Source organism: Gymnodraco acuticeps, unplaced genomic scaffold (assembly GCF_902827175.1).
Source record: "Gymnodraco acuticeps unplaced genomic scaffold, fGymAcu1.1, whole genome shotgun sequence".
Lineage (NCBI taxonomy): Eukaryota > Metazoa > Chordata > Actinopteri > Perciformes > Bathydraconidae > Gymnodraco > Gymnodraco acuticeps.
This window is the reverse complement of record NW_022990673.1, coordinates 3,284,014-3,307,875: the sequence shown is the minus strand read 5'-3', so window position 1 is coordinate 3,307,875 and position 23,862 is coordinate 3,284,014. Positions and strand designations below refer to the sequence as shown.

General features: G+C 38.9%; 2 protein-coding genes across 2 annotated transcripts in view; one reads left to right on the top strand and one right to left on the bottom strand.

The window, feature by feature from the left end:
- usp13 (ubiquitin specific peptidase 13) overlaps positions 1–13,138 on the top strand; it is a 33,144-nt gene extending 20,006 nt beyond the window's left edge. The window contains 8 exon segments of the mRNA XM_034229788.1: positions 299–421; positions 3,565–3,588; positions 4,017–4,160; positions 7,208–7,296; positions 7,298–7,378; positions 8,994–9,177; positions 10,076–10,160; positions 10,526–13,138. Coding sequence (XP_034085679.1) covers positions 299–421; positions 3,565–3,588; positions 4,017–4,160; positions 7,208–7,296; positions 7,298–7,378; positions 8,994–9,177; positions 10,076–10,160; positions 10,526–10,622 — 827 coding nt within the window. The 3' untranslated portion in view covers positions 10,623–13,138.
- Positions 13,139–13,216: 78 nt separating this feature from the next.
- Positions 13,217–23,862, bottom strand: part of pex5la (peroxisomal biogenesis factor 5-like a) — a 96,296-nt gene continuing 85,650 nt past the window's right edge. Inside the window, 4 exon segments of the mRNA XM_034229789.1 lie at positions 13,217–18,064; positions 20,498–20,655; positions 23,025–23,190; positions 23,588–23,806. Coding sequence (XP_034085680.1) covers positions 17,863–18,064; positions 20,498–20,655; positions 23,025–23,190; positions 23,588–23,806 — 745 coding nt within the window. The 3' untranslated portion in view covers positions 13,217–17,862.

The window sequence follows — 23,862 nt, the reverse complement described above, 5'->3', positions numbered from 1 at the left end:
ACAAGGCACATACAGTAGAAGGTGAAACTGCACATTTGTGTAAACTAATGAATGGTTCCCCTGCAACTTTAGACACATAAACACACTACACATCTCTTATGATCAAGTTACTTACATGTGAGATATGTTTAAAAAATCATTGCTGTAAGAACAATTTGTAAATGTATTTTGAGATGTATTACTTGATGTATCCTTTGTAATTCTACAGATGCTTTCAGAACCACAGTTTCAGGAGGCTCTGATTACTGTCTTTGGGATGCATTGCTCAGTTAGATTGTATTTGCTTGTTCCTGCACAGATGTGGCCATTGATGTCCCAGACTTTCTGGATTTGAGTCGGATGCGAGCCACAGGGCTGCAGGCCGGTGAACAGGAGCTGCCTGACCTCCTGCCTCCCATCGTGCTAGCTGAAGACACCAGAGGTACAGAACAACTTCATTTTATGCACCTGTGTGTGTGGGTGTGTGTGTGTGTATGTGTTAATACAGCACACTTAGGTGGTTCTACAAGGCATAACACCTTGATAAGACCTATAATTAAATTAGGAACCTTCATTTGCTCTTTAATCATTCTATGGTCCTTTTGCAAATACTGTAACCCCTAGTGTGAGTTTTTGGTGCCGTTTAAGATATATATATATATATTTCTGTTTTTAAATCAAAATGCTCCATTAACCTAACCCATAATCCACTGACAAGGATCCCCTGGTCACAAGCTATGACCATAGACTGTATGACTCACCTACCATGTCCTACAGGGATATATTTGCATTCATGCTAATAAAAACAGCAAACGGCGCTCTCAACTACTGCGGGCACTTTTGGCCTTTCATGTTCAATTTCATTTTAAAGGGCATTGTTTTCTCCAAGCAACTGTTTTTATTTGTCCCCAGATAACCACACATATTGTGCCTACTCTATTATATGCATGAGTATACAGAATATTAAACACATCTTCAATATATGAGACAGCATAAATCCGATTTGCCAAGTGGAAATGCAGTGTTGCTTTGAGAACTACATCAGATGTGTGTTGTTCCAAAGCTGCTGCCTAGCACCCTTTTCAGAAGGTGTAAGGTATTTTTGTGACAGAGACAAATGATCTGTGAAATTGACTCTAATATGATGTTCTGCTCAAAGCCACTCAGGTTTTATTTTAAGGCCATATTGAATGGAATCCTTCGGGAAGGCATGCTCAATCAATTACTGAAAAGTTGTTGTGTTCACAGTGTGGCTAAGTCTAATAAGTTATAATGATTTTATAAGATCCCCTTGTAATGCACTTCCTCGGGCTCTGGGGATAACCTACTAGAAGCTACAGAGTGCATTTTAAATCCCAAGCAGTATTGTTGTTACTTTCGTTTGTTGGTTTGTTACATCATACTGTTTGCTTATTGATATTTCCAGCACACGAATACAGTGTACTTCAGCCTTTTTGTCTGCCTCTCTTCCTAACGACAAAAACTTGTCTCTTCTGTGATTGTTATTGTCATTCCTTCGGTTGTTTGCAAAGTTCAGCTCCATCAAGTTATCCGTGTCCTCCTTAATATTTTAGCAGGCGTGAAGCACAAAGTGTTCTGTGCCATCTCCAACTACAACACCCAAAAAACGGGTCCTGAGCCAAAAACTCGGTAACATCAGCAAGAAGCCTTTGTGTGCTTCACACATTGACAGACTCTGGAGCTTTGACTTCTCAGAGCTTTACAGAATCGTTTAGCCGGCTGCTTCTTAGGCCGGGAAACTCAGAACGACTCCGAGCATGTTTGTCTGAGTATGCCTTAATATTTCAGGACTGAATATTATGTGCTGTACCTGTTATCTTCAATCTACAAACACATGAAATTGGCTTCTTGGAAGAGTGGAGTATTTGCTTAAAACTCTTCAGACTGCTGCACATTAAGGACTTTAGAGCTGAAACTACTTTGCTTAGGCAGCATTGCATATCCACGCCCAACAGCAGCAAGCTATGCAGCTATTTTAGCGGGCCACAGTGAAAGCGGTTCATAAAAATAAGTGTAAATGTTGTTTGGATGTAGTAAGTTTGAATCATTTCAGTCAGAGCTTCCTTTCTTATTTCCTAGAGGTACCAGTTTAGAAGTGATGCTGTTTGAACTGTGAAACTAAATGAGGTCGATGAGGTCGATGTGCTGTTTACGAAGCATTTTCAGATTTTATTTATGTCACATTTATATGATGGGTTTTGTTGGTTGCAAATGAACTACTGGTCCATTATCCCCCAGCTAGCATCAGCAGTGATTAATCATTGGCCACCCCTCTGTCTCCAAAAGGCTTCAGTGCTCCTCATTGATTACACAGCACCGAACAAATCGTCTTTGCTGGAAGACCCACATTACTTCTCATTGGCTGGTGTATCATCCACTCACTCAATTATTCCAGACTATTAACAAAATGGAATACAAAAAAGTATCATTTGATTATATTTTTTCATTTTAAAGCACAAAAACAAACAATTACAAAGTGCTCACATACATTACAGAAATTGATTTCTGGCTATGGTTATAATCTGATTGTTTTCTTCAAGATTAAACTGCAACACTCAGGCACTTTTCAATTTCAAATACCCACGAGGCATTTAAAATGAAGAATGATCTGTTTCATAATTGTATAACAAAAAATGAGAGGAAGCAACACTATGACTAAAAACTGTAATTTACTTTATAAAACTATCAGATGAAGATGATATGAAATATTAGAGAAGAGCCAGGATGTGGATTTTATTCTGTTTTAAGAAAAACAGGGGTCGCTGAAGTTGTGAAAAGTATGGGGTCCCGCCAAAAATATTTTCTTAGCCTATCTTGTATCGAACTTGAATAGTAAAGGGGTGTTTTTATATAATTATTTTATAATTGAACACCAGAAGCCCACATTTGTGCCCACATGAGAAATATCAATGTTAAAACTTACTATAACAAAGGAAAAGTAAACGCTTCAGCAGTGTGCATTTTACAGAAGTATCATACATTTGTTTACATTTGCTATAAAAAGCTAATGGCCATACTAGAACAAATTAGGTGGAAGCAGCAAAACTGTGTATTGAGTTAAGTTGGGGTCAGTCAGACCAGGGCGTTAATTGGTAGACAACAGCTCATTATTTGCCTTGGGGCCTGTTAGCATGGTGTAAGATTGCCTTGAGTTTTATTTCAGCTTAGTCTTGAGTGAGGATTTAAAAATGTATATAACACCGACAGATCATGTAAACAAAGAAACCTCAAAGATAAATCTAAAGAACACAACAATAAAAAGTTTGGGATTTGCATTTTTAGTTTCAGCCCATCCCTTCGCTCAGTGTGATCGACTAAATCAGTTGTCCTTTTCAGAGTCTTCATCACTCTTTTGGCTACCTGAACAATCACTAATCCCACTTTTCTTACATCTGTGATTTTTGATAGATGTATAATAACTCTCTATGTTTACATGATGTTAGGGTTAGTTAGGTAAAAGTACACAAAATAACATACAAGCAAAAGAGAACTCAGAACAACCAGAGATAGTGTGTGATCTCATTGTGTGCACTCACCTGAACTAAGTTTCCTCTTCTGTTTCAGATAACTCCATGGGCTCTGCAGACTGTGAGTATTTGTATTTCCTTATACCAGATGTATGTTTTTTTGTATCTGAATGTGCAACGTTTCTAAAAGATATATTGCCATGTAGAAATGTATTTTGGGAACCAAGTAATGCTGATGAATGCTATGTAGCGAAACCTTGCACAACATATACTCGAGCAGGTGCAGCAGCTGCTCTCTACTTCCAAACAAACTTTACTTTTCTTCATGGCTTCGTTTGCTTCAGCCAGACTAATTTCCCCTTCTGATAAATAACCCATCAATAAGAAAAGTCCCCAGGGCTGATTCTCCTCTGGCATCTTTGTTTAATGAGGCCCAAAGAGAGAACCATCGCATATCTGTTTGGTGGTTGAATCTGAAAGGTGAACGGCGATGTTGAATCAGCAACTGCTTTGTTTTTAGTTATTGATGTCAGTTTGTTGTGTCCCCAGCTCCAGAAATAGACGAGGCGGCAGCAATGCAGCTGGCAGAGATGGGCTTCCCGGTGGAGGCGTGCAGGAAGGCGGTCTACTACACGGGCAACATGGGCCCCGAGATGGCCTTCAACTGGATCATAGCCCACATGGAGGAGCCTGGTAAGGAACCTCACTGCATTCAAATAACGGATCAACAGACACAAATGTTTATATTTTAGGTCAAAGCCTTTATCGGCATATTGGTTGAAAAGCACATACAGTAGGAGTGCACAACCCAAACCACTGAATCTGCACCTAAAGTAATAGTTTTACTGGAAGCAGAAAGACGAGCAAGTCACTGAATCCAAATCCAATCTTCAGGCATAAGACGCTAACACCATGTTGAACTGGATGGCTTGTACAATGAAAAGTTATTTGAACATCTTTTATGCATTAGTAGACAAGGCTCTTTGTCTTTTTGTTACTCTGTATCTTGGGTTTAGAAGCAGGTAAAAATGATGAAAACAACATATTACAAATATAGAGATGTGGACAGTCACACCAAAAGAAAGACAAATGAAGCAGAAGTCAACAAGTTCTTAACAGTTAAAAGTAGGATTCTTTTTTTTGGCACCTAGCATTGTGGTTACAGATTGCATCAAACTGAATACCATTCTGCTCACCCATCCCTTTACAAATCTGCGATTATGAGCCTCAGAGAGTAAAAACGAATTAATGCCGTGGTGTATTTCACCAACTTAGCCTCACTGAGAGGCAATCCTTTCCATAAAACTATTTTAGAAACAATGAAATGTATTCAGCAGCATGTGTTCCTGCAGTTTTACAAGCATCTCTGAGATTTAGGGTGGCCTTCAGGTAACATAAAACATTGCGAAAGGTCCTCTATAGAGCAGTGTTTGATTGGTAATTTCTGAGCTAGGCTACTTAGATATGTAGATAAGGGCACATTCTCAACTTACTAAAACACTACGTTTAAGGTGATTATATTTGAATGAAATCATGTTGTATTACATTTCTGCAAATTGATCCCCCTCAATACTACACACTGGCCCTTTACTTTAGATTACAATGTGATGTGTTTAGATAACGTTAAAGATGATCCCTACAGAGTTTAGACTCAAGTGTTGGCATGATTCAGAAAGGTCTGTAATGTTCTTTGAGCACATATCTGAGCTTAAGTTGCTACATTGCTGACCGCAACCACTGAGTGTAACATGGGGGTATTTGATGGCTTAACAAAGGTTGTAACTGTATCTGGCTACAGTTATGGAGCTATTGTCCGCTGATATCTAGAATATTATAGTCAGTCTCAATTGACACAAAAAACATGGTGCCATCCTGCCTTTAAAGAATTCTGGAAGTAACTAATGTACAAATTCATGGTAAGGGGCTAAAAGTAAAAAATATTCAGAACCAAATAATGATGGCAAAAAATAGGACGTGTGTGAGGGCGTGTTAAGTGGGTGTGGAGGGGTAAAAAAGTATCCTTGACCCAAAAAGACCCAACCCATAACAAGAAGAGAAGTTGCACTGAAGAGACACAATGTCATTATCAGCTTTGAGTCCACAGACGTCAAAGGGGAAGATATATCAACAATAAATTAGGAAAAGACATGGACATGCTGCTTCACAAAGTAACACAATGGTCGGCCAAGAATGTGATCGCTTCTGAAAGCCAGTCAGCTCATGTAAAGCTTGTGTTGCATTATTTTTTTTCTGCAAAAGGCCATGCCTATGCAAACCTGCCAAAAACATTTCTGCAGAAAGTAAAGAAAGCAGAGGCATGTTTATTTGTATGGGACCCTTTTTAAGCCAATTCAAAGTGAGAGATTATGTCACATATTCCCTTCTACCATTACGTTGTTTTTGCAAGTGTCAGACTTTGCATTATTTTGTGTACCGCAGTGTATCGCTGCCAGTATGTGTGAGAGATTATCACCAAAAAAGTTTTTAGGAGCTGACTTTGTCTCTTGTATAGCCTCTGAGCAGCAGAGACGCTCCCAAAGGCGTCGATTCGTGTCACTTTTATTTCCCTGGTTGGCTGTAAAGGGCCTCTACAGTGGAGAGAAATTAGAGCAGCCCTTAGAGCAGCACTAACTCTGCTGTTAGTTTTTAAATTGGCCTAATGGATCTGCAGAATGGGCTGCATTCAAGCTCAATAACCTCAGTAAAACGCTGCAGTTTTCACTTAATCATTTTAGATGATTTCTCTTTGAATGAGGTGAACCTGAGAGTGATGCATTTACAAATATAAACTGTCTTTATATAAGGATGCATTTCCAAAGCACTTTTCTGGCAAGGCAACTTAAACTTATTTATCATATTTTTGAGTAATTGTGGTAACAAAATGAACTTCAGTCTTATTGAGCAGGGACGTAGTTTATATGAACCTCACGAATGTCTTTAAAGGCTGTTATGAGATCTAAATAAACATTGAAACTGTCAGAGTTTGTGTTAGAGGTTAAATAATAACCAATTTAGCAAAAGTTGAACTTGACACACAAACATGAGTTGTTCAATTGTGTCTGTAATTTCTCTGCCTGCAAAAGAGCCTTCTTACCATACCATTAAAAAAAACTATGATACGGGTAATTGAAAGGAGAAGGAGGCTGAGATGGAGACAGGAGTGGGAGATAAGTCCCTTCACATTTTTACTTATGGCAAGTGCAATAATGAAAGCTCTGTTTATGACCAACCGTCAAGTAAGTGTCCTTAAGGTTCACTTTCCTTCGATCTGTTGAAAGAGCACAACACATTGCAGTTCTTTTGAAAGTTAGGGGAAAAAATGTGATTCTCTAATGTATTTCATGCAGAGGCTATGAATGTTTACAAAAACCTTGTCACTGCTCGAATGAGGAGGATTTTCTTTTAAGAATACAATATTGCTTCTTTTTGTTGTTGAACAAAAGTAATATCACAGATCTGTTTTTCAGCTTTCCAGATGTTTTGTGATTTATACTCACTTGATCATCTATGTTCAGAAATATTGATTTATATAGTTGCAAATAAATGTTACTTTTTCCAAGTTTCTCATGAAATTGCACTTCTGTATTTAACTGTGAGAGTGTAACTTTACTTGCCGAAGGGAAGCAGAAGAAAGAAGTCTCAAATCTGGAACTTTGACCTCTGACACAAATATATACATATATTGGGTTTAATAAATGGAGAACTACAGCATCTCATCCTTATTCTGTCTCTTTCCTCAGACTTTGCAGAGCCTCTCACTCTGCCCTCCATGATAGAACTCGGTCCCTCCAGCAGCGACAGCCCCTTGGACGCCCCCCCCGCTGGGAAACTCGCCCCCTGAGGAGAGCATCGCCATCCTCACCTCGATGGGCTTCCCCCGCACTCACAGCATCCAGGCACTCAAAGCCACGGTCAGTCTTCTGCCCACTCTGATTGCACTTTGTGAAAAAATAACAAATAAATCACTTTCTTTTTCCATTAGCTGGCATCAATACCTCTTTTCCAGGCATATTCTTTCCCTGCCATACAATTCAAATGAGTCTTAATCCCCAGAGTAGTTTGTTCATCAACATGAGTTTCAGAATTTCACTGCTGCAAACACCTCCGGTCTAATCTCTCCGATGCTGTGATTTGTGGTAACATCGATTTGTTTTAAATGACCTGAACAGGGAGGGGAGCTATTGTGCTGTGATGGTCAGCATGCATGAGCTCACAAAGTAAACAGCACTTCCTTAAAGCCAGACTTCTGTAGGTGGAGCTCAGTCCTTAGTCTATGACTCACAGAGACAATACAGAGTTATATAGAAGACAAAAAGCAAGTTAAGAGACATTCTGAGGACAGAGAACCGCCCACACAGTAAGAGAAGTGCAGAAACACAACAGCAACAACAACGGCCTGACAGTCACCAGAGATGGATGGAGGAACGTCCTGCTCAATACAAACAAAAGTGTCACCAGTTCAGGACAAGGAAAGAGGTTGGAAGGGAGGTGTTGTTTGAAGAGAGGTCGAGATGATGAAGACCAAGATCTGTCACTCATAAACGAGTTTGGCTGGCCTCGTTAATTTAATAGGTCGTACATGTCCGAGGGGATTATAGTCGCCTGCTCTACATGGTGTTTACAAATAGTCCCATCAGCATATGGACGCTAATGCATCCCTTTGAAACAGGATCTGCCTTAAAGACACGTCGAGACATTTCATCATCACATCTCATTAGTTCATGTTAAAGTTTTTGTGTGTGCATCAAAGGAAATGCAAATGCATTATCGCCCCCGGTTTTGAAATGGCCCCTGATTCTCCTGTTTCATGCTTCATATTCCAAACTGCCCCCTCAGCAGAAACACCACAGCAGACTGTTATTAAGGCACAGAAATAGACACCAGGCTTCCTTGTTTACTATCCCTAATAACACCAAACTCACTGCCTTCCACACAAATAAAGAACATATATTTCTCACGAGGAGGCTGGAGGTGTGAAATATTAGTCCAAATTTAGGTGAGGAGTATTTTCTTCGACCTTGAGTGGAAGAAAAAAAAGCATGCGGCTTCATTTGCGACATTCTCCGGGAATCACACCTCTATTTTGGATTAAAAGCAAAAGACCTCAAGGGGAATTAAGCACGGATGGATACCTGCAACCTCCCCACTAAATGATTTCTCATGTTCATTGTTGCCTTTTTATTGATTAGCTACTTTAAGATACAACAGCGACAGAATAAAAGACGGATAGTACGAATATGAACTTTTCTTTCTTTTTTCATATGTCTAACACATTGAGTGCTGATATTTCCTGTTACTACCTTTTTTAATTTGCACCAGATATTACCAGGAAAAGGCAACTTCCTCTTACGGTCCATTTCTAAAACTACAAATGTAATGGATTTTGTAAGCTGCTAAAACAAATGTTGTCGCACTGACCCATCTGAAAACGACAAACATCTGTACTAAACATACTGGTGTTATGTAGCAATTTTGCTTTAGAATTACAATAAACTCCCAAAGTAAAACTGGAAATTGTTTTTTCAGAATAATAATCTCGAGCGAGCACTCGACTGGATCTTCATCCACCCTGAGGAAGAGGAGAGTGATGTCCTCTCAGACATGGCTGACACGGAGCCAAACGGCTTCTCCAACGCCAACTCACACAGCAACTCCACGGTGTCCCCGGACCGAGAGGCAGCGGGCCCCCGGGTCAAAGACGGACCGGGACGTGAGTGACTCTGTCTTGACTTTATTTGTTATTGATTCTTATCTAAAGGCACATCAATGTCAGAGGTTAATTTTAAGCTTACTATGTTGGTGTAGAATTAAAATAGTTATATAGTAGGAAGAAGAAGAGTTGTATAGTTTGCTTGGTATTTGGGACAGTCATCCAGCAGAAGCATTTAGCATATTCACTTACAAGACAAAGACCTGCGTTACCATGAAAGGAAAATGGGGTCAGGGTCCATAAAAAGTGTCAGAGGGCGTTTTCGACCTCTTGACTTTTTATTTCACCTGTGTGTTTTATAACCGGCCGGTTTTCCATTAGCTCCAATTAATGTGGATTCTGACACAACGTGTATTGTAGTGCTGCATGGCACTGAGATCATCTGCCAGACTGAAGACACACACATATTGTTCACGCTCTTCATAAAGAAAATGTGTTCAATGTTATAATGCTTCTACAAACTAGCATACCAATGGTGTTTTAATAACTAACACGAAAAATTGGCAGTGAGAATTATAATCGTTCTTTTGTTAATGACGACATGCTGTCCCATTTTAATAATTTTTTATTAATTTGTTTCACTTTAAATCGAGCACTTTGTGAACTTTCCTTACAGGGTGCTCGTGCAACAGAAACAAAGGAATAACACGCACCCTATTCTGGAAAATCTGCAAAAACAAATCATTTATATCATTATAAATATACCTGAATGTTTGCACTTTTTCATAATTCTTATGCTGCCAATGAAGGCATTGTCATCAGCAACAGCGTCTTTAAACCTGATGATATCTGGTGTTTACATGTCCTTCTACTGAAGCTTTTTATATAAAGTGGTTGCGTACAGTTGTATTTAAAAGACTGTTGTATTTTCTAATTAAAAAGAAAATTCTCTTTCCAGGTTATGAGCTCTTTGCTTTCATCAGTCACATGGGAGCGTCCACAATGTCCGGACATTATGTTTGTCACATCAAGAAGGAAGGAAGGTGGGTCAAACACATTTTTCTCTACTTTCTATTCATAAAATACACAGTGGTAGAGAAACTGACTTTGTTGATCACTATGAGGGACTTTCCAGTTATAGTCATTGAAATGTCTGATTTGAATTGCCTTAATGTGTTTCCATCTCAGGAAATACATTTTCTCAAGAAATTCAATTATCATTACCAGTTTTATTATTAACTTAATGCCCACCAGAAGTAGAAAATTAATTATTCCAAAACACAGGTACACTGTATTTGTTTTAATGAAAGGAAACTGTAAATTGACTCATTCCTCTGTCCTCCTAGCGTTGAGAGAAGTGACACTTTAAAAGCTTTTCTCACTCCACAAATGTTCTTTCTTCCTGAAGGTGGGTGATCTACAACGACCACAAAGTGTGTTTGTCAGAAAGGCCTCCAAAAGACTTGGGCTACATCTACTTTTACCATCGACTGTCAAGCAGTTAAACTAAAGATACCGTCCCCCCCTAACCCCCTCCACTATGCAACCTTTTAGAGAACCGCAGTCTTTCCCCCCCGAAGACTGGCAGACAACTTTAATAACAGCCGCAGTAAAAACGATGGAAATAACCTCTCAGACCAGCTGCACGCCTTACCGTGATGTCGTGCCGGAGCAACCAGGAACCCCGCTCAGAAAGGGAAAGCAATGTGCTTTTTGTGCATTTGTGTTTTGTTATGCTTTAAAGGTATATATTCAGTGTGTATGTTAAAGAAAATACATTTTCTTGACAGTGTAGGTGCAGAGGGATGTGTGCAATGTCCACTTCTCTACACAAAATAATGTCACATATCAAATACCATTGTTCCTCCTCTATGCCTTTAGCTACAGTGCCAGTATTTTCAAAGTGGTACATTTTATAAATGTATATTGAAATGGCTTCACTGCCAGCCCTGAAATGCTCTGAAACGGCAACAACAAACAAGAAATGCTGCTGCTGGTGCTTTGCATTTTGTAATGCCTTTCATCCCTAGGAAATTGAAAGAAAGTTACAAACACAGTGAATGTTCGTACTGTAGAGCACTGAGACCGTTGTGCTCAAGTGTCAACTAGACTGTAGTAACCATACAGTACGAGTGGTTAAATAATGGCTCAAACCTGCCTCGAGCTCTACTGAGAGATTACATGCAAGTTTTTCTATTTTAATGAGAAACATTTAAAGGTAAACTGGCTAAGAACTGAAAGCACTTTTTAATTAAAACAAGTTAAATTAGCTAAAAGCAATTGAATGTGATAACTCCAATTTAAACTTCAGTTCTGCAATGCTGTCCTTTTTCTAAGATCTATATCAGTGATTGAAATGTCATTTATTAGTTTGCCCAAATTATAAGAATGTTAGACAACTTTTAATCTCAGCTGCACCAGTTTATTCTGTTATCACTGACAAACGTTTAAATGAATGTTTTGTACACCTTTTGCCACTTTTCAAATGATTGGTTGATTCACTTAATTATGCAACTATAACCAAATCTGCTCTTGAAACCACCCAAAGCCGTACGGTACAGATGTGCTGCGGTGCTGAATGTATGACTCGATGGTGCTCACTGCAACCAAAACCTCCTGTTCAGCTGAAACTCAACCGTTTGGTCTCTACAAATAACCTCATGCTGGATTATCTACTGACACGATGCTCATCTCATTTATATACTCAGTATGTTTATAGAGTGCCGGACAAACGTAGATATGATGGGATTATTTGCCAAAGGCAGCCTCTGACTGAATCTGGTTGCATCTCAAAAAGGCAGTGTTGGTATTTTGTCTCATGGGACAAATCCAGTTTGGTGAGCTTGCATGCAGTGAATTGAATTGAGCAGCCATCGAATGCTGTTCATCCAATGGCTGCATTTTGGGTCGATATGTTAAAGGGGAGTTCTGCTTTAAAATAGACTTCTCGAATGTGACAGTATTGTGTTGATGTCTTTTAGATATTTCTATTTTTAATTGTCATTATCTCTCATATCCAAGAAGACGGCAATTATTTGACAATGAAAAGACATTTCCAAATGTCATTTTAACTGCATATCTCATGAACATCGAAACTGTGGAAAATAGCTAGGTGATATTATTATAGTTTCAAAATGTCGTTCAACAATCTAAGTGAATGCTTTCTATGACCAGTCATTGCAGTATTTCCTTGATAACTGATCACTTTCAGATAACATTTGATGAATAAATCCATATTTTAGCAGTACTTCCCTTTTTAAAAACACAGTGCCTAGATTTCTCTGGAATTTAGTTTTATTCTATCTCAACCTCTCATTTTCATCAGATAGTTGTTAATAAATTGCTGCAGTGTTTATTGTCTATGCAGCAGGGAATTGTAATAGTTCTCTATGCAAGTCTTTTGTTTCTGCCGTTGTTCTTCTAAGAATTGTTTGTTTGTTTTTGTTTTCAAAAACCAAATGTGTTGTCACACCCTGCTCTGGAATCCGTGACTCTGCTCTTCATCATTAGATAATAATCTTGCTGTATGAAGTACAGTCACAAACGTCTACAGGTATTCTGTGCAATTACTTTTCTTTGTCTTTGTATTTTTTTAGTTTTTGTTTCAGCTTTCCCTCCAGCTTGGTCTGTTTCCATTTGTTTTCCTATGTTGTTAAAACGGTTCCATTTTTAACAAAAAGGCTTTTTCACTGTCAGCATGTGCACTAGACGTTGACATTTAGTCATTTGGATTGGACAATTGTACTTTTGTGGGTTGTATTCTCATTTTTTCATTTAACTAAATGTCAAAAAAGGTCCTCCTTTGTTTCACTCTGTTGCCTTTTTGCAAACAAGTTTGTGCCAATTTTGTAGTTTTCATTACATAGATTTCCTGATGGGATTATTTTAAATTGACTTTTGTAATGTATGCTTTCATCCAAATGTGGCTTAGTTGTATGTGAATAGAGTCATCACAGTATTCTCAGTGGCACTGTTTACCTACGATGTTTGGATAATTTAATAAACTACACTTTTGTTGAGACTTTGCCTCCGTAACAATGATCAAGAAACTCCAATTCCAGAGTTTTCAGTGAGAAAATAAAGACACATGAACATAGAATATATAACAACAGTTTATTTTAAAAGTTGACTTTCATATTGTAGGTTTCAAAGGTGCTAATGCTTTCTTGTGATTATACAGGGATAGTAATATGCATTATAGTAGGTGTTTCAATAAGTAATCCATACTGTATATAAAGTATATAATTTCTATGTGCATTCATTAAAATATCATTTTATTTGATGCATCAAGAAATAAACTAGAACAAACTGCATTTGTACACATGTTGAGTTAAAGGAGTGAGGAAAGACATTACAGGAAATGCACTGATAACCTTTAGAAACCCCAACCAATGTCCCTGTTAACATTCAATCATTTTATAAATGCTTTCAAAACCTATTTTGTCCAGAAGACTGACACATTTTCACCACACTTACAAAGCAAAAGGAAATGCTTTATTTATCTGAAAAAGTGTTCAACATTGATGAGTTTCTGCAGGTCTTACAAAAATAAAAGGTAAATAAAAGTATTATTTAATTTGCAAAAGCCTTACATATTTCCTTCTTTCCTACTGTAGGGAGTTGAAGTAATACATCATTAATATGAATATCTATCTTGTTTTGTGTCATTTGATTGGCGGTGGCTTCAAGTGAACCAGACACATAACTGAAACAAATATGTGACCTACTCTCAGTTTTTGTAAAAATTCATAATAAGATGAGTTTTTGGTCATACACTGTATTCATTAAGGATTTTTAAAAATGAATTTCACAAGGTATTTCTTATTATATAAATATAAATGTATTACATAAAAGCAGGTAAGAAAAGACACAAAACTCTGTTGGCTGGGGTCATTCAAAGTGTTACCAGTACATTTGTAACTTGTAGAAGCCACTTTTAAAAACGTTTTACAGAATATAACTATGACAAGCGAGTGGTAGCAATGTACCAATATTCAAGCTCAAGAATCATCATGTTCAGTAAATATTAAGTTTGTTACTCTTGAGCCGTGCACACTCACGCATTCTATGCAGGAAAAGCCTCTTGTATAGAATATATACTGAATATATACATCACTTTTTGTCAAGGTGGCAGATTTAAAAAGTGCATTGTAGAAATATTGCAAGGAAACCTTATGATATATTTTCCTACGTTAGTGGGAGGGGAAGCAAGCACATCCATGTATTTCATGCATACCAATGAAAATAGCATTCGAAGCAGTTCATGGAAAGGATCTAGCATGCGATCAACTTGGATCTGTTCCTCAGAGCATGCGTTATGCTAGGCCAATTCACCTGAGAAGGTACAATAGGTAGGTTCTACAAAAAGGAAACAGTCACCAGGCATCCTATCTCAATGCGCTGCAGTATTATGTACACAGAAGTTTAGGTTTCAAGCTTGTAATTTAAAGTTTCTTTAAAAAAATACGTTTCTCATTTTTAACACAACTACAGTATCTTGAAATGCAAAAAACAGAGGCCTACAACCCCATAAGAAAACTAGAGTTGATTTAGAAAGCACAACTTAGCAGACATCATGTTTATGAGTTTCTATAGATCATTGCTGACACAAAAGAAAGCTGTGAGGACCAGAGAAAGATTATGTGTTCATATTTAAAAATGGAGGGATGCCGTTAATGTCTTTCATTTTTGTAAAGCACTTTGCCTTGTGTTGAAATTAAACTTAAGAATATAGTACCTCCCATGATTTTATAGTTTATGAAAACTTTAGATGCTGAGACTCTGATTTGATACTAAATAAACAAACATGTGGGCATGTTCACATTGCTGTGTGCTTCCAGCCTGCACTGTTAGCACGTCCACCATAAGAGACAGGTGGATGTCAACAGAAGGAAAAACACTTGGCTGGCTCAGATGTACAGTGGGAGCCCTATACCTCTAAAATTAGCTTAATGTAGCTTTAAAATAGATGCAAGACGGCTCACAATGTAAAAGCTAGCATGCGTATGGTAAGGTTGGCATTCATACTTCATATCAAAGCCACTATCTTGAGGCTGAGGCTAATAAGACTGTTTGAAGTATGGCAGATAATTGGTCATGAATGTAAAAGGTGACAGTAAATCAAAAATATTAGATGGATGAAATATTTGAACTGATGTCGATGAATGATTTTTTTTTAAAGTCAGCGGATCACAAAGGTCAAAAGGAGTCTGCTGAAAATGAATGTCACAGCAATCCATCAAACCAGACATTTAAGTCTGAACACACCAACAGTTCCATTTAGAAAGCCATACTGATAGCGTACCAAAATTATTTAAGTAATTTAATGAAAAGGAAATATTCAATATGATAGCACTGGTGGACTCCCATACTATTACCCATGTAAAAAACATACACTGCCAATTATTTGATCATAATTGAATACATTTGAGCATTTCTGCTTTGGCCTCATTTCCCTTTCCATTGTGCAGTCCACTCTCAGCCCCCCCCCCCGATGCAGATTGTTAGTGGCATGCACATATGTGCTGCGTCTCACTGGGCTGCTCTGCCTCCTTGATCTAGTAAACATCATGTGGTCGGCCTCAGAGATTCACTGCCAACATTTCTTTTAAGAATCTGATGGCAGCAAATAATCTGTTTCAATGAATGAGCGCATAACACATAGATGTCATTATTGCACTTAAAGAGTTTTCTCCTTAAAGCAGATTTAAGATGAGCTTCAAAGACAAATAAACTTTCGCTTGCGTAATAAAACATCAGATAGCAAAGCTTGATGTAGGTCAGTGAGTTGACGGGTGCAAGGTCATGTCGGTACACCGCAGAGTTATAAAACATGACGGCTTCATTTTGGGTCGATGCTGTTTGTGTGTTTCGGTTCTTTCTAAATCACTGACCATGTTTCTCTCTTGAAAAAGGACACTTGTTTTTTTTCTCCACAAGCTCCCTAATGAAACACGGTTTCTCATACAGACCATGACATCAAAGCTGTACAGTTAGGAAGATGAATCGCTCCCCGGTCTCCCCCGATAGCGTTCTTTAAAAGCACAGAATCGCCACTTCCTTTTGGTTCATCGAGGCAGACAGCAACTAAATGACAATACAGAATGGCAACATAAAACATGACCTATTGCATAGGATCTGAGAATAAAACCCTTTCTCTAGTACGCCCAGACTGTTGACAAGCCTGTTAAACACCAAGATGCTGAGTTATGCAGAAAAGCAGATTATCTATCATTTACTCTGATGCCCGGCCAGGAATGTGACGTTCACCTCACAGACTTTTGAAACTAGCAACAGTGATGCCAGAGAAACCATAACGAACATGTTTAAAAGCTTTGCTTCTGTGATGGTGCAGAGAAATTATCTGGCTCAATACGATCACGTGCTGTGTGCACGATAACTTAATGTTTTCATGGGAAATGAAGTTTGCAGATGGTAAAACAAATAGCATTTTAAATATGCGAGGCATTCTACCAAAGCTGACATAAATATTTATATCATGCATGAAGGCTGAGGCAGACAAATGTAATTCAATGTATGGGCTTCACTGCCTGTGGAGGCACAGTAAAGACACACATGACTGCTTTATGATATACCCAAAGCATACAAAGGTCTTAGCTTGCAGCTTCACATCAACTACATGTTATTTAATTATATATAGTACAGTATAAATCAAATGGGATGTTTACATCTCATGTGAGGGCTACTTAAGCAATACCAGAAGATTAAAGAGATATTTTAAGACCTGTAAACACATTTGTTCATATGACATTTTTTGAAAGGGAAGGTTTTGCAGACCAATGTTGCCCTGGGTTTGTTAATATTTCTCTAGCTAGTCAGCTTAAAGGGAGCAAAGAGAAGCTAGGAGCCAAATCAAACACAAAAAATACAACCGAGCGAAAACAAACGGCTCATAAAGCTTTCAAGTGCATACGATGGCAGTTATTTAAAGAAATGAAAACCAGTCTAAAATGGCTTCTCTTTTTGTGTTGCCATAAAAATAGTATATCATAAATATTGTTGTTCGCATGCATTTGAGTAAGGCTTTACATCCTCACTTGGGTTGAGGAAGTTGTTATCTGGAATCAGTCTAAATTGCAAAGGGAAAACTTCTAAAGGTATGTTGATTTTGAACAAGGAATCCATTTATGAAAATGCTTATTCATGCAATATCATTATTCTCCATTGAAAGAGGATGAGAACAGAATGTGTAGCTCCAGGTCAGACGGTGCAGCCTTTATCACTTGCTCACTACATCCATACTTCAGTAGGCTGAGACAGACTTGAGTCTTTGAAAGTAATTGGATAACAAAACCTTTTTTTTTTTTCTTTCTCAAAACCTCCACCTTTCTCTGCAAACACGTGTGAGGGTTGTGCGAGCTTCTCAAAATGTCTGTCTGCCTCTCCTGGCTCAGCTCTGTTCCACTGGATGAGTCGGTTTTAATTGATGTGTTCTCTAAGGCATTGCTCTTACAATCTTTGCCCGTCCTTCTGCTCTTCAGGGAAATCACAAATTGCAGTGCAAATCCACCACAAAGCAGTCACTTCAAGCTCTTGAAAGAACTTGTCCGCAGAACTGCTCTCGAAGAACTTGGGCAAAAAAATGGACAACTTTGACGACTGCAGTTAGTTTGGACGTGCATAAAAACCACGCTCACTAATACAGATCCAATATCTGACGTGTGCACTTCGGGCTTTTGGCTAGTAAGTGAAGGAGGAGATGCTATTGTCACTACTTCCCATTCCTCAAATGTCAAGGTTGAAGGCCCGCATGAGAAGATCCAGGTCACCAATATTCGCAGCCTGGAAGAGTTCGGGCTGGTCCATCATGGATAAAGCTATCCTCAGAGCAGCCCAGATGTTTCCAGACATCACCTGGTGGGACTGCTGGCGACTCCGACTTTTCCTCTGAAGGCTCAAAGCCGTCAGGAAGTTTCTGGCCGCCTCTCTGGGGAAGCAACAATACTAAGGATCAGTTTTGTTTAGGGCATGCTGTGTATGCTGTAGAAACTTAAAAAAGGTTAATCCTGCTCAGGCCCTGCACACCCAAATGGAAGATGTCACTTAAAGATTGGATATCTTCACACATTCAGGTAACACCAACATTGAATCCGTTAGCAGGAGACAAATTACACCTGTGTCATGTTTTTAGTGTTTGGACAGAATGATACTAAATGATACATGTATTTGTAGAAAGGCCTGTAGCTATTACATTTTTCCAATTAAATGAAATGCATAAATTATATTGGGTTCAATATTGGGATTAAGGCAGACCTATCCAGGGTGTGGATAGGTATCACTGGTAAACAAGAAGGTGTTTTTTCGATGCATTGTATGCATGTAACATTTCATACAAGGATATTAAAGGTGGGGTAGGACCAATTTGTGCACAGATGGAAGGCTGACAGGCAGGTAGGCCATCCAGTTATTTTAGCCGGGCCGACTAAAATGATTGGTCGTGCTTTTTACAGTACTACGGTTTACACAGATCAGATGAACATTTGTTATGGATTTTTTGTCAAAGCACTTCGGATATTCATTGCTATCGGGATGTTAAGAGCGTTCCATGGAATATAACAAAAAGTGTATCTCGAGCCGGTTTTCTCAAACTTACCTACCCTAGTTAGAATTGCGACTTTATTATTCATCATAACAAAATAAATAAACAAATGCCACTCTAAAGTGTTTTTAAGGCTGTAATGTTAACAATGAGTAAGATATGTTTTTACATTTAAACAACACTTTGTTTGGGGCACTTTTAGTTTGAAGCCCCATGCAGTTACCTACCTGGCCTGAAGGGGAAGCCTGCAACTGATGCTTTTGGTACTCCACCCATCGTTTGCTCCACTCATATGTTTGACTAAATGACTGGCAGTTGTTACACACACGTGATTGATTAAGGTAATGGCTACATGTTTGGGATGAAACGGACTCCTCTAGTTTAATGTTGTTGTCAGAAATTGAACCAACAGAGCTGATTAGTTTGACTTGCTGTTGTTTTATTAGATAACGTCATGATAAGCTACTAAATGCTACTGACAGTGCTACCTTATATATGTTCAAAGCTAGTTCACCTGCTAACGGCCCTGTTGTGTCGCTTCCGGAAAGTTTATGAAGGAATAATCCTGTTTGTGTCCCAAAAGAGACACTGGTTTCTCGAAAGTTAGTTAATCCAGTTGTTATCCTTATCCCACTCTTCAACCCTGTTTTCTCCTCTTTGCCGTCTCCAGGGTGAAAACAACTCTTTCAAAAGGATGAATGAGTCTCCCCTGAGATGAGGAGGGTCTCTGCTTTCTGTAAGTAGGCTATTTGCTGTTTGTTGTACTAACATGCTTAATGATATTTTGTGTGTAGTGGGTGTGCTAGTTTTACTGCTGGGACATTGGACTCTGTTGGCTTCATCATATCTGCTGCTTTGTTCGTACTGCATGTTTAGTATTTGTTTTAGGATGCTTGTTTTCTTTTAGGTGTTGTCTCCTGTGCATTATGAGGCTTTGATATTTTTGTTTAAGGAAGGTAGTTGTGATATATGATGAATACTCATGTTCGGATTATGTGCTATGGACTGTTTTGTTTGCCTCTGTTAAATGTTTTTGTCCATTTACACAATTGTGTTTATGTTATATTGACTTTAGATGGTAAAGTCAACAGGCTTGGCAGTCACTCAGAAAATGTACATTTCTCCTCAATATTTTAAAACCAGCCAAGCATAGGCCCTATTACTAGAAATATAACTGAAAGGAAATGCTGTTACACTCAGCTTGCTGATTGTCATCTGCTCCTTAGAATACTAGATATACATTCAATATATTGTCTGCTATTGTCAATCAGGAAGGTTAATCGATATCTGTTGCCCTAATGTGAAAACTTACTTTGCTACATAATTGAAAGCTCTGCTGCATAACAGGTGGATTACTGAATTTATATTTATTCATTTCGTTTCCCTTGATTGACTGAAAGATTAAAAAAAACAACATTTATTGCAATACCGTGGTTAACCTTAATGCTCTGGAGGGAATAATCATTTTGGCATAATCTTTCACATTGTCATTTGAAAATATATAAAAAATGATTATGTGTGTACCAAACTCAGACCTTAAGTCTGTAGATTACCATTTATGCACCATACTTACTTCAGGATGGTATTTTAAAACATATTTTCCTTGTAAAATATTACACCACCTGCGATTTGGATATTGCACTAATCCATTATGCAATCACAATGAAATTCTGATTAATTATTCAGCCATAGATTGTGTATTGTCTTAAGTAGCTGGAAGTACCATTTTCACTTTTCATCATAGGTGCTACCGTCTACCTTCACTGCATCAAAAAAAGGTAGGAGCTTTGTCCCACTCTCTCATAGTCCCAGGTCACTCACCGATGTGCCCCCAGGTTAATACAGCTGATTCCCAGGTTGTAGCGGGACCTGATAAACCCCGGCTGCAGCTCTAGGGCCCTCGTGTAAGCCTCCACCGCCTCCTCGCTCCGGTCCCCGTTTGCCAGCGTGGCCCCCAGGCGGTTCCATAACAAGTAGTCCTGGATGAAAGGTGAGTGGTGGGGTTGGTTGATGGATAAGCAATGTCAGAGGGTGAAGATGAAAGATTTGTTTTGAGATGACTTGACTTATAAACTCTTCAGCAACACCTCTTCAGTTATTTTATTACATAAGTAAGAAAAGTACATTTCTGCAACTAGAATACAATTGTTACAAAAGACAGAGTTTGTTGGTGTTGTGAGGTGGAATCATGGGAGTTCTTGTCTTCAACACCTCTGCAGTCATTGCATTCAGCTTGTTCCGGTTACAATTCCTTCAGTGTTCATTGGTGGTCTAGAATCTTCCCATCTTTTTCTTCTCTTAACTTAACTTCCAGACGTCCGAGGTTGTCTGATGATGATGGTCAAATGAAAAAATGACCAAGACCTAAAATGTTTCCTTAATATGTATACATATATTTATGGAAGCTTCTGGAACACAACCACAATGCTGACGCAAGCACACATGGGATACTTCCTTATGTTTTCCCCCTCCAAAAGACCTGATCAAACAGATGACAGTTGGTTTAACACAAAAGCGAGAGTGAAATAGAGCTGAATAATCTGTGCTAACGCTCAGCCTTGTATATGAGATGACATGACATGATGGCATGACAAATCAGTGTTAGAAACTGTTTTTATGCTTAACTTTTTATGCACACACAACAGGGAACTGTTTGGAGAATTATGCAGCTTCCTGCTTTGAAGTCACCTAACAAGGGTATTTTGAGGATAGGTGAGTTACATCACACTGTGTCCTTGCCGTCGTTTCCCACCTGCAGGTAGACAGCACATCCAGAGGTCATGTTCTGCTACAGTATAGGGGTCCTTCATCTTTGGCTAAGCCTAGCAGCGGGATATAATTATCTGCCTTTGTGTTCAGAGCTATTTATTCCAGCAGGGGAGCAGATATTACCAAGTCAAATGTGTGAGGTTGGATTTAACAGTGAGTAATGTTCTTACCGGCCTAGGACAGAGCTGGGTGGACAGAGACTGGTTTGCATGAAGGAGATGCAGAGATGGGGGAAATGTTTGCGCTTGTAAGTGTGTGAGTGTGTTTATGATGTTTTTTGTTGTATGAATCATGCGTCAGAGTCTGTTTTTAGTGTGTGTGTGTGCTCTATATATTGCTCTTCTCGCAGAGCCTACATGTATGTGTGCCAGTCAAGAGTTCACGAGGCCAGATTTAGTTGCTCCTTGCTTCACGTATTGCTGTGACAGTTTGATGTGCTTCACTGCGTCTGTTTGCATGAGGTCTCCTTTGATATGTGTGGCTCTAAGAATATGTGCACATGATTCATGTCTGCTGTATGTGTTTGCATTGGAACATCTGGTGTGTGACGGGTCATGTTTTTGTGTGTGTGTGTGTCTGAGTTTGTGTGTGTGTGTTTTATAGTAGATCTTAAAGTGTTTCTCAGTGGCCAAAACCGTGGGTTGTATCCAATATTATGTATTTTATTATTATTGCACATATTTTAGTGCTTTCACTACAAAGTTAAACAAAATGCCACAGCCATATTATCTTAGTAAGGGAAATCAGGTTGGACGTTGACCCTCCAAGATGATCAAATACGGATTGTCATGCTGGGTTTATATTTATTTTATATACAATAATACATACAGAAGTATACCATTTAAATACCAAAAAAGATTTTGTGAGTTTATTTGTATTCCTTTAATTGTTATACAGTAAGCATAACACTCAGTTTAATAATTTTGTGGTACTGAAATGTTTCATTACACCCTGTAACGTAACTTCCTATGAGCAGCCATCAGTCAGGATATACAAATCACTGTTCTTTGAGTTTTATCAGGCGAAAAATAAGAAGTATTGGCTGTGAGAGAATATTGGAAGTATGAGATGTACTAGAATATTCTAATAAGCCACTGATCATCCATAAATAGTTCTTCATGAAAGGTGCAGAGTTTACACCATTGGCACCGCTTAGCGCCAGCTGGAGTCAACCAGCTGGCAGACATGTTGTCTCTGCAGGAAACCCAGTGCTTTCCATGTGTTCACCAACCACAGCCTACAGTCAGCTGGTCAGGTGGTGTTCAGATCTCTGCCAGTGTGACCCCGAACTGAATGGCAGCATGGCAGGATACCACTAGCTTAGTAGTGTTTGTTTTGAACCGACCCTCTTAAGGATTTAATTTTTTATTTTGTATCTTCTTATGTTGTACTTTGTGTATTCTTCCTCAACTTAATGGTGAAAAATGATCATTTAAAAAGATTACTTGTTTTTGTTCCACTGAGGCTAGAATTTTCCAATTAAATTATTTCTGCATGCAGAGCATCCATTCCTCTGACAAGTGTTTGTACAGCTACTGCTCCACTCCAATCTGTGTGTGTAGTTGCGTGTGTGTCCTACCTCAGGCCGCACTGACAGCGCTGTGTTGAAGGCATCCACAGCTTTCTTGAACTCTCCGCTAACGTTGTAGAGCACCCCGAGGCCCGTCTGCAAATCTGGGTCGATGCTTTCAGAGTTTTGCTGAACTGCTTCCAGGAAGAGCTCTTTGGCCTCAGATTGTAGGGAGCTGTGGACACACACACACACACACACACACACACACACACACACACACACCAGGATTCATGTGACTTAAGGCTTCTGAGTGAGCTCTCTTAAGATCGCAAAACTATGATGTGCGATCTTAAGAGATTGAAGACATGCTTTATGTCAACTTTTATTTGAGTAAGAAAACAAGATGGAGATTGACAAGAGGGTAAAGGAGCGATAAAGTGACGAAAATAGGAAGCAAGAGAAAATAAGAGCAAGGAATTATGCAAAGTTTATTGAGAAGGACCTCAATTTTATTTTTTTTGTCCTCCGTGTTGGAAGAACAATTTATTTTACAGCTAAATGCTACATTTTTTGTTCTCATCAGGTCTAAAGAATTGTGAAACTCTACCTATTCACTTGAAATACTCCACCTTTCGTGTTTTCCCACGTTGTTGGCAGTGGACACCTTGCGTGGGGAGTTAGGGGATCCCATCAGGTGGGTCTTGGACTTCAGCAGGTGCTTGTACTTCGGGCTGTGCTGCAGCCATCGGAGCAGAGTCTCACAGGCCTCGTTGCGCATACCAGTGTTGGTCAGGCTCACTGCCAGAGCCATGAGGGCTGTGAGGTTGTTAGGGTGGAGCTCCAAACACCTGGATGGAGACACGACATGGGAGAAAAGAGACGCTGTAAGGTGTACACTTCAAAG